Below are 12117 nucleotides of genomic sequence, written 5' to 3' on the forward strand. Positions count from 1 at the left end.
GGACTCTGAGATCATGACCTGAGCTGAAGGCAGCAGCTTAAACCACTGAGCCACCCAGGCGCCCCTACTCAACACATTTTTGAAAGTATCTTCTGGCTGCTGTGTTCAGAATAGATTACAGGAAACAGAGATCGAAACAGGGAGACCATTTGGGGACTATTCCACCAATCAAGGCAAGAGGTGATGGTAGTTGGAAGCAGAAAAGCTACAAAAGGCACAGGCTTCAATGATACCTTTAATCTCTTTGCCTCAAGTACTTTTTACTCCCTATATAACAGGATTTATTGTGCTATATTGTCATATATCTTTTTATAATATTTCTCCCTCAATAGACTGTGAACACCTCAAAGACAAGGACCATATCATATTCATTTGTACTCTCAAAGCTTGGCAACCTGCCAAGCATATGAAAGTATGCTATACACATTTGTTGAATAAATAAGCTAAAATTAATCAAAATAGACAATATTGGATTTTTCATTTCAGAATAATTTTTAAAGTGTTATTGAGAAGTAAAAAAAGATGAGAGATTTCAATACTAAAAAGCCAGCCAGAATTACTAAACTGTGAGACAGCAAAAATTGATGTTATTTTGTGCCTTATCCCCCTGTAAAGTAATTCACATTTACCGGTGATCTGTGTTTCTTTAGTTGTATCACATATTTTCTACAAAAGTATAAAAAAATTTATATTCTTTAAGTTTGACCATTGAAAAAAGAATGCCAAACCCTTCAAAACCCTAATTGGAAAGAAATATGACAATGTTTTCAGAAGTAATTACTCAGGAAAGAAACAGTTCTTAAATAAAACCTACAGATTAAATAAATGGAATTACATTATAGAATTACAAATAATATATAAAAGTACAGAATTACACTAGTGCTCAGAGTGCCTCCAAGCCTAGGAGAAGCTATACTAACATAGGATCGTTGGGTCTGCTTTGAAAAATGTTTCATGGGACACAAAGAGTATAAAAATGCCAAAACCTTCCATCAAAAATGATTAAAAGATTGAACAGGAAAATAATGGTTTTTATTCCTTATTTATATCCTTAATAGTAATATATAAAAGAATATTGATTTCCCTTTTAGAATGATTCATTTTTTTCTGATCATAAAACTAAATCATATAAACTTTTGCCAGCAAAACCTTTTCTCTATTAACATTTTGGTATATTTCTAATCTTTTTTTCAGTGAAAATATTTGTATTTTCTTATTTTACAAATTCAAAATCACACTGTATTAAAAAATTTTTAAAAAATGAAATCACACTGTATATAATCCCATAGCATGTATTTTTTACTTCCCATTATATCTGACATTTTCTCATACCATTAAATATCTTTGAAGGTAGATTTTGTGCTATCAATTTACTATTTGTAACTAGGCATTTATGTTACCAATTTACTATTTTTTCAGTTGATCTAATATATACTGAGTACCTATTATGTACCAAAGAGTATGTTAAGCAGTAGAGACAGATGCATGGAGTTCTTACTCTTGCAGAGCTCACATTCGACAAATAGTGCCAGTAAAGTGTGAGGCTCCTATAGGATGCTATGGAAACACAGCCGATCCCTAATCCTAGTCTAGGGAAATCGGGCTGCAGTTAAACTGAGACATGCAGGATAAACAGGAGAGTAGATAGTATGTGTTGAGGGGTTTCTGGATTGTTTTCTAACCAAAGGAAAACTTGTGTGTACAAAGGTCTATCGTCAAGAAAAACCATAACTTGTTCAAAATATTGAAAGAAGTCTGTGTGGAAAGAGGGAAGAATAGAGGGGTTAAGAAAGGGGTGTCAGGTTTGAGGACTGATAATATTTCCAAGTGACAATTTCCATTAGACAGCTTAATATGTAGGGTGTTCAACAGAGCTAAATGAACTAGAGATGAAGATGTGGGAGTCTTCAGTTTACACATGGTGATTATTCACCACTCTAAAATTATATGACTATTTTAGGCATGCAAAAATCTACCATGCATATGGTTTGTGCATTATAATAATATGTTTTAATCAGTTAACCCAAAGGTATAATTGGAGCAATAAACATTTATTATTTGAATATTGTAATTTGTTTTTGTGCAAAAATTGCATGCTATGGGATTATATGCAGCGTGACTTTAAATTTGTAAAATAAGAAAATACAATTTTTACACTGAAAAAAGATTGGATTAATTATTCTTTGGGGTTGCTGTTGTTGTAACAAACTGGTGAACATTAAAAAGCCTAATTTTTCTCAGATCACAGAAATGGAAGAAAATTTAGAATACTAAGCATTTAAGAAAACACTGAAAATTATTTTCTTTCCAGAAGTATCTTCTATCTAGATTTTACCGCAGATAATAACAGAAATAAATAAAGTTTATAACATATTAAAGAATGGTAAGTGTTACAGGGAAAAAAAAGGAAAGAAGGAGAGTGGAAATATGGGGTGCAGGTGGGGTAGGAATTTTGAATAGGGCAGCCAGGAAAGGCCTCATGGATAAGACTTTTGATCAAAGAATCCATGTAGGGGAGGGAGTAAGCCATGTAGATATCAGATTTCGAGACAGAAGAAAAAGCAAAATCAGAGAGGCTGGAATGGAGTGAGTTCAGCAAGGGGGGTTATATAGGAGATAAAGTCAGGGAGGTAAATTGCTGGTAGGGGCTGGGGAATACTGCGTGGCCTCAGAGTTCATTTTCAGAACTTTGGGTTTTACTCTGAGTGAAATGAAAAAAAATTGTCACAAGGCTTTGAACCAAGTGTAATACATCTGACTTACAACCTGCTGTGTGGAGAGCAGGCATAGGGAACAAGTGTGGAAACAAGATCATTTAGAAGGCTACTGTAATATTCAAGTCAAAATGATACCATCTGGTCCATGATGGAAGTGATGAGGTTTATCGTTTACTCTATGAAAATAAATAAAGAAAGAAATACATAAAATAAAATACATAAAACATATAACATAAAAATAGTCAATTTGATAATATTATTAAGTGTTAATTATTGCTATTTGTGGTTCCTTTAGTTCTATTAAGTCTACACAATCACTAAGGAGAACTGTATTAGCAACTACTCAAGCAGTGATCCTGGGGACATACAGAGTTAGGTTCCTATCAGCTTCTGGTCACAACATTTCCATCATCTGATAAACACATAACCTTGTTTTTTATGTGTGTTTCTGCATCTTTTTAAATATACATTGTTGATTCACTAACAATCTTGACCAGAGCACATAACTCAGGACTGAACACAGCTTATCTAACATATATTTTATCCAGAAGGCAAATCACAGCCTTCTTACACTTAGGAACCTACACAGCACCTCAAGCACTATGACTGGGGGCCACATTAAATAACAAAGCCAAAAAAGCAAAAAAATTCAAGAAACATGTCACAAAAAAGACTGAAAAGGACATACTTGTTTATGAGTACTGATAGAAGAAAGCAGAACATTACCTCGTTCAACCTCAGCTGAAAATGTGTGCAGTGGGCAACATAATTTTACTGCTGCTCTAAGAGTACCCACAAATAACCACATCTGTGAGTACTGATTTTGGAGTATTAATAAATTTTAATGCATAGGTGAATTAGCAAATACAAAATCTCCAAAAGAGAAAATCAACTGTATTTTTAAAATATACTTCTTAGTTCACATCATGTTTTAGAAAGATCTTAGAAAGTAATGGGGCACCTGGGTGGCTCAGTGGGTTAAAGCCTCTGCCTTCAGCTCGGGTCATGATCCCAGCGTCCTGGGATCAAGCCCCGCATCCGGCTCTATGCTCAGCGGGGAGCCTGCTTCTCCCTCTCTCTCTGCCTGCCTCTCTGCCTACTTGTGATTTCTGTCTGTCAAATAAATAAATAAAATCTTAAAAAAAAAAAAGAAAAGAAAGTTAAGGCATGACATCACAATATGATTCGATTGTTTTAAATAGATTTTTATTTATATATTCATATGTAATATTCACTATATACTTAACAATGCTTATAAATATAAAGTACAACTTTACCATCCTACCCACTATCTATGATCAGGTTTTTTCTTTTCTTTTTCCTCTTGGGATCTTTATATCTCCATGAAGATAGTAAAGATAAAATGAAAAACATCAATTTTAAGTAGTTTAAAAAATTTTTTTAAAGTTTTAAAAATTCAGCCTTTCTCTTCTGTAAATATTCTTTGTTTAGTGTTTATGCTAAGGTAACACTCTTTGGAAAGTTGCAATATTATTAGAGAAAGGATAGGTAGGACTTTGGATGTGTTCATGATGCACTTGCAGTTGATAGCTGTACACCCATTAAAATGGAATTTCAATTGCCTTCAAATAAAAAAATTCTGTAAAAGCTCATTCTCAAAACTTCCTTTCAAGAGAACAATTTTCATTTTGAAGATGACAAGTGTCTTTCTTAGAAAGAGGACAGGTATAATCTTCATTCCTTTAGTCTTTATTAAACTAAATCCTGCCCATTTTTCTTGTAGCGCTGCCTCTTCCACAAATTGTTCTGACAACTGTACACCACATGGATGTCTTCCACTATTCTGTTCCTACTTCCTTATATACAGTGCTGTTCAAGACTTATTTACTAATTATTAGGTTAATCTTATATCCTCAAATATCTATACACCCCTCAACAGGGGACATCATACCTCTCTCATAATCTCCATGAGGGTTTCTTAACCTTGGCACTACTGACATTTTGGCTAGATAATTCTTTGTTGTGGGGGGCTGTCCTGTGCATTGCAGGGTATTTAGCGGAATATCTGGCCTCTACTTATAATGTGCCAGTAGCAAATCTCACTGCCCTATGCCCATCTCCCCAAGTTGTGGCCACCAAAAATATCTCTAAACATGGCCCAATATCCCTTGGGGGACAAAAATCATGCCTAGTTAAGAATCACTGCTCTATATAATATCCTGTAGTCTGGAGTAGAAGTTTTAGTCAATTTTAGATAATTCAGTCAAATATATTCAATCAGTCAATCAATTCAATTACGCATATATGAACTACCTTCAGACCTCTGGAAGGCTGCTTGCCCTTTATTGTCCATGTTCGCAAAGAAACAAAATGTTCTAAGTGTTAAAAGAAAGGAATCACTATAAAATTGATACAAATTAATAACTTCTTAAGTAATAATTTTTAATGTTTTTATAACAGAAGAATTTCTAAACTACTCTATCAGCATAATTATAAAGCAAAACAAATGATACTATTAGTGTATTTGTATTATGGTTCTTCTTCATATCTGTGGTATTATATAAATACCTTTGTTTTTGATCCCTGACACTCAAAGCATGGTCTAAGGACCAGAAGTTGGCATCAGCAGGAAGTCTGTCACAAATTCAGAACCTCAGTTTCCACTCCAGACCACCAAATTAGAACCTTCACTTCAACAAGATTTCCAATAATTTGTATACACAGTAAAAATTGGAGAAAGGGTATGTTAAATAAATCGTCTCTCCAGCTCCCCACTCTAAATCAGTAAAATACATTTTTTTCCTCATTTAAAGATTTTATTTATTTGAGATAGAAAGTGAGAGAGCATCAGCAGAGGGCAGAGGGAAAAGGAGAAGGCTAAGCAAGAAGTCTGACATGGGGCTCAATCCCAGGACGCTGGGACCAGACTTGAGTCAAAGGCAGATGCTTAACCAACTGAGCCACCCAGGCATCCCAATACAATTTTATTTTTCTATCCATATAGAAATTTTTCAATGTTTATGTTAGTAGTGCTTTTAACTTCTTACCTATTTGAAAATAACAGAAAATTAGATATAGCCAATAGAATAACAGTGTTTCTTTACAAACACTTTGAACATCAGCTGAGTCATATAATACGATTACATGCTTTTAATCAAAATGGATGACTTCAACTAAGATATAATCAGAATTTCAATTAAAGTGGCTACATGTAGATAAAAATATCTCAGAGAATTCTTGATCCTTATTCTTCAGCATTTTACATTCTTTTCAATATAATCATGTACTACAGCCAGATATATCACTGTTGTACAATTTTTTATTTTAAAAATATGTATGTTAGACTTTGGAAAAGTAGGTATGCCAGTGGTTTCTATTGCTAAATCATTTTTATATTATGTTTAATCAGTTTTAGAATCAATAAGTAAATTTTCAAATACAAAATCATTCTAAGTAACTTTTACTTGCACAATCTCTTCCTTTCCCTCCTGATATTTTTACTCCCAATTTAGCGACAGTGAATACAGTAAACATGATGTTGAAGGTTAAGGAAGGAGAACAACCAGAGCATATTTTTCTCCTGTTTTCGTTTTCAGCCAACACATTTAAAAACACACAGCGACTTTCAATAGGACAGAAAAAAAAATCAGTGAGAGTTCAAGTCTAAAATTCCAATCATTTCTTTCTTACCACTGATATCAATAAAAATGGCTTTGCCCAACTCTTCACATCAACTGAGGAAGAGATAAGACAAAGGTGATATGCAGATTTGACCTTTTAGGACACTTTGCAGCCCCTGTCTTGGAATTAAGAATCCAGATGATGGGGGCACCTGGGTGGCTCAGTGGTTTAAGCCTCTGCCTTTGGCTCAGGTCATGATCTCAGGGTCCTGGGATCGAGCCCCGCATTGGGCTCTCTGCTCAGCGGGGGGCCTGCTTCCCCCTTCTCCTCTGCCTGCCTCTCTGCCTATTTGTGATCTTTGTCTGTCAAATAAATAAATAAATAATCTAAAAAAAAAAAAAAAGAATCCAGATGATGAAGGACCAGACAGCCAAATCACTACAGAGTCAGAAAACCTAACAACCTCGTTTACCTGGTCCCCTGAACCTTCAATTAAGAAATCAAAACTCAGAGGAAGTGGACAGATTGTAATGAAAGGTAGCTGCCCTGAGACAGAAGTGTAATTGCTGAGTGTCTTACCTGTCCTTTTATCAGCCAAAGGGAAAAAACTGACTGTTCTTTTCTGCAGTTCCCTAGGTCTCCATCTGCAAGCGCAAATTCCACAAGGTGCTGGAAGAGCTAAATTCCTAGCTTAAAGATGGCAGGAAGAGAAGACGCACTTCATGATATAGAGAAAATACAGTTAGGTTCTTTATATTCTGCCCAACGAATATATGTAGATACAAAGTGGAAATACACAGGGGAGGATCATGTGAATAAATACAAATGAGTTCCACATTTGTCCTGATGTGAACGTTTGCATTTCTTTTGAGTGATGGATGCAGAAAACATTGCCTCCCACACTAGACACCCAGAGTTCTTCTCCTGCCAATTTACAGAGGCTCGGTAACAATCATTACTTCATCTCCCAATTGGATCTGACCTTCGTAAATTTTGCTTCTTTTATCATCTCTTATTCTCCAGTGTCTGGCTGCCTTTATCCTAGATTTTACATCCCACCCAACCGAACTCTTCTTGCACATTATTAATCCTTTCTCCCACTATCTACAAAGCTGTGAATCTGTGCATGTTTTTGTTTTCTTTGTTTTTTTTTTTTTTTTTTTTTTTCCTGGGGGAACAGATGCCTTTTATTGGTCTAAGCAGCGTAACAAGTAATCTCCCCTGTCTGTCCTGGCTCCCATCTTCCCTCTCCTGGGAGTTGGTGATTCACCCCTAGGGGAGAAGAGTGTTCTGGGTAGGGGTGGCAGACAGAGCCAGGATAAAAAATACAGAGTTGGGATCTGAAAGGGGATCAGGGTGAAGTAGAAAATATAGGGTTACCAGATCATCCAAATAAAAAGTCCGTCAGAGTAGAAGAGAGGCGGTTTCCCCACAAGGACCCCTCTGCCCTTGTCAGGAATGGGAGGGGGCAGGAAGCTTCTGCTAGAGATTTCCTACTGTGCCCTTCGTGCCATCAGCATCTCCCGGATGTTGTCCTCAGCTTCCTTCACACTCCGCTCCAGGTAGGATTTCTTCTGCTCTAATTCTTTAATTTTTTCCTCTGCTATTTTCTGTTTCTCTAACAGTTGACTGTGAATTACCTCCTTGGACTGAAGAATAAACATTCTTCCTACACCTTCATACATGTTAGTCTCATCTACCAAAGTCATAATCTCTGTATCTGTAAGATGTGCATGCTTTTTCGTTCTGTTTAGCTGTTCGATCTGTATGTCTGCAAGCTTCACCTTCTGTTGAGTGTCAATTACTTTGGCTTGAAGCTCTGTGAAGGCCTTCTTTAACTCCAGATCCACGGGAGCCGCCATCTTGGTTCACTCGGTGCGCCTCAATCTGTGCATGTTTTTAAAGAACAATTTCATTAACTGAGTGTTGGCTGACTTATTAATTATAGCACATACTAAAAGAATATGTATGCTCCTTAGAGTTTTTTTTTATGTCTCAGAAGTCTTCCAGAAATATGTTTCTCATGGGATGGAGAGATTTATATATATATAAGGGGGCGCCTGGGTGGCTCGGTGGGTTAAGTCTCTGCCTTTAGCTCAGGTCATGATCTCAGGGTCCTGGAATCAAGCCCCACATCAGGCTCCCTGCTCAGTGGGGAGCCTGCTGCCCCCACCCCCTGCCTGCCTCTCTGCCTACTTGTGATCTCTGTCTGTCAAATAAATAAATAAATAAATCTTAAAAGAAATTTTTAAGAAGAAAAAAGAAAGACAAACCAAAAGACAGACCAAAAGAGAACATGAAAGAGATAAAGCCATTAACTCAGCATGGTGTAGATGTGCTGCCCAGAATATCCCTGACTCTAGGAAATGTCTTTAGTATTTTTTCATCTTTGAAAAAGATTTCTCACCAGAAATAAGGCTCTCACTTAGTAATAGTAATAAGTGCAAACTACTCAGAGAGGCTTTAGTTTTCTGCCCTTACGTTTGGAAGCCCCCAGTAATTTCTTCAACTTTTCTAAATTAAATGTTTATGTCCCTCCAGAAGTAAATATTAACTTCATATAGGCTAGCATTTATATTTCATTTTTTCTACTTAATATTTTAACATAGATGTAAAGACATAATGAGTTCTGTCAAAGCCTAGAACACTTCCTTTGGCTCCAAATAACTAGGTTCCTAAGCTGCTTGGGCTATAAAATGCTTGAACTTTTCACATATTCTGAGCCTGTGGAGAATTGTGAAACTCCACTGGGGGGTGATAGAGGCAATGATCCCCACTTCTGTCTCTAAAATTACAATGGTACTTACTACAGTCCTCAGTTTTCTAATCTGTAGATCAAGAGAACTGAACTGGGTGATCTCTAGGTTCACTCCAGTTTTATTAGTCTTTGATTCTAAAGGCAATGTCTTTTAGATATCACTTAAATTGAGTAAACACAAAATGTAATAATAAAAAGACTTAAACTCATAGAACAGATATTTGCTCAACGTATCTGTTTTGTGAGAGCTTCATTAAATAGCCCATTAGCACCCCTTTCATGAAAGCACTTGTACTACATTTAAGGTTGCCAAATTAGCAAATAAAAATACAGAACAGTCATTAGAGTCTGAATTTCAGATAAACAACTAAATAACTTTTTAGGATAAGTATGTCCCATACAATGTCTTAACTCAGGTTTAACTAAGAGCCCTATATTTTATCAGGCACTCTAACTACATTTTCTTTTTCTTTTTTTTAAGATTTTATTTATTTATTTGACAGACAGAGATCACAAGTAGGCAGAGAGTCAGGCAGAGAGAGAGGAGAAAGCAGGCTCCCTGCCAAGCAGAGAGCCTGATGCGGGGCTCGATCCCAGGACCCTGGGATCATGACCTGAGCCAAAGGCAGAGGTTTTAACCCACTGAGCCACGCAGGCGCCCTGCTAACTACATTTTCAGCCTAAAGTTTATTATAATTGTTCAAAAATAGACAATTTTTTACTCCTATAAAATAGTCTTTCGCCATTTTTGCCAGTGAATTGGCATAGCTATTTTGTAGACATTAAGTAAGAACATGTACTTTTTTTTTAATTAATTAATTTATTTATAGCATAACAGTGTTCATTGTTTTGACATCACACCCAGTGCTCCATGCAGTACGTGCCCTCCCTATTACCCACCACCTGGTTCCTCAACCTCCCACCCCCCCGCCCCTTCAAAACCCTCTGGTTGTTTTTCAGAGTCCATAGTCTCTCATGGTTCATCTCCCCTTCCAGTTTCCCTCAACTCCCTTCTCCTCTCCATCACCCCATGTCCTCCATGTTATTTGTTATGCTCCACAAATAAGTGAGACCATATGATACTTGACTCTATCTGCTTGACTTATTTCGCTCAGCATAATTTCTTCCAGTCCCGTCCATGTTGCTACAAAAGTTGGGTATTCATCCTTTCTGATGGAGGCATAATACTCCATTGTGTATATGGACCACATCTTCCTTATCCATTCATCCATTGAAGGGCATCTTGGTTCTTTCCACAGTTTGGCGACGGTAGCCATTGCTGCAATAAACATTGGGGTACAGATGGCCCTTCTTTTCACTACATCTGTATCTTTGGGGTAAATACCCAGCAGTGCAATTGCAGGGTCATAGGGAAGCTCTATTCTTAATTTCTTCAGGAATCTCCACACTGTTCTCCAAAGTGGCTGCACTAACTTGCATTCCCACCAACAGTGTAAGAGGGTTCCCCTTTCTCCACATCCTCTCCAACACACGTTGTTTCCTGTCTTGCTAATTTTGGCCATTCTAACTGGTGTCAGGTGGTATCTCAATGTGGTTTTAATTTGAATCTCCCTGATGGCTAGTGATGATGAACATTTTTTCATGTGTCTGATAGCCATCTGTATGTCTTCGTTGGAGAAGTGTCTGTTCATATCTTCTGCCCATTTTTTGATATGATTATCTCTTTTGGGTGTGTTGAGTTTGAGAAGTTCTTGATAGATCCTGGATATCAACCTTTTGTCTGTACTGTCATTTGCAAATATCTTCTCCCATTCCGTGGGTTGCCTTTTTGTTTTGTTGACTGTTTCCTTTGCTGTGCAGAAGCTTTTGATCTTGATGAAGTCCCAAAAGTTCATTTTGGCTTTTGTTTCCTTGGCCTTTGGAGACATATCTTGAAAGAAGTTGCTGTGGCTGATACTGAAGAGGTTACTGCCTATGTTCTCCTCTAGGATTCTGATAGATTCCTGTCTCACGTTGAGGTCTTTTATCCATTTCGAGTTTATCTTTGTGTACGGTATAAGAGAATGATCGAGTTTCATTCTTCTACATATCGCTGTCCAGTTTTCCCAGCACCATTTATTGAAGAGACTGCCTTTTTTCCATTGAATATTTTTTCCTGTTTTGTCAAAGATTATTTCACCATAGAGTTGAGGGTCCATATCTGGGCTCTCCACTCTGTTCCACTGGTCTGTGTGTCTGTTTTTATGCCAGTACCACACTGTCTTGGTGATCACAGCTTTGTAGTAAAGCTTGAAATCGGGTAACGTGATGCCGCCAGTTTTGTTTTTGTTTTTCAACATTTCCTTAGCAATTCAGGGTCTCTTCTGACTCCATACAAATTTTAGGATTATTTGCTCCAGCTCTTTGAAAAATATCGGTGGAATTTTGATCGGAATGGCATTAAAAGTATAGATTGCTCTAAGCAGTATAGACATTTTAACAATGTTTATTCTTCCAATCCAAGAGCATGGAACTGTCTTCCATCTTTTTGTGTCTTCTTCAATTTCTTTCATGACTGTTCTGTAGTTCCTCGAGTACAGGTCCTTTACCTCTTTGGTTAGGTTTATTCCCAGATATCTTATGGTTCTTGGTGCTATAGTAAATGGAATCAATTCTCTAATTTCCCTTTCTGTATTTGCATTGTTGGTGTATAAGAAAGCCACTGATTTCTGTACATTGACTTTGTATCCTGCCACGTTACTGAACATGTACTTTTTAAAAAAGATTTTGTTTATTTATTTGTCAGAGAGAGAGCGACAGCACAGGCAGGCAGAGTGGCAGGGAGAGGCAGAGGGAGAAGTAGGCTCCTTGCTCTGCAGGGAGCCAGATGTGGGACTGGATCCCAGTACGCTGGGATCATGACCTGAGACGAAGGCAGCTGCTTAACCAACTGAGCCACCCAGGCATCCCAAGAATGTGTACATTCTTCTTGCTTTGTGCTCCTGAAAGATGCAGTTAAGAATGAGTGCAACAGTGCAACACCATACTAAACTTCTGTAATTTAAAATATTGCTTCAATATGCTCCAGCCCATTGAAGATAGTGAGGGAGTATTGTTCTG

The 12117-nt window shown here is 37.1% G+C and overlaps 1 protein-coding gene and 1 long non-coding RNA gene across 2 annotated transcripts in view; both read right to left on the minus strand.

Moving 5' to 3' along the window:
• LOC123940197 overlaps nt 1–12117 on the minus strand; it is a 106284-nt gene that overhangs the window by 25987 nt on the left and 68180 nt on the right. The gene's annotated exons all lie outside the window — the stretch shown is intronic.
• LOC123940196 (prefoldin subunit 1) lies at nt 7519–8186 on the minus strand. The gene has a single exon (XM_046002734.1). It carries the CDS (start codon nt 8159–8161, stop codon nt 7793–7795), a length of 369 nt encoding a protein of 122 aa, XP_045858690.1. The 5' UTR covers nt 8162–8186; the 3' UTR covers nt 7519–7792.

Source organism: Meles meles, chromosome 4, assembly GCF_922984935.1.
Source record: "Meles meles chromosome 4, mMelMel3.1 paternal haplotype, whole genome shotgun sequence".
Classification (NCBI taxonomy): domain Eukaryota; kingdom Metazoa; phylum Chordata; class Mammalia; order Carnivora; family Mustelidae; genus Meles; species Meles meles.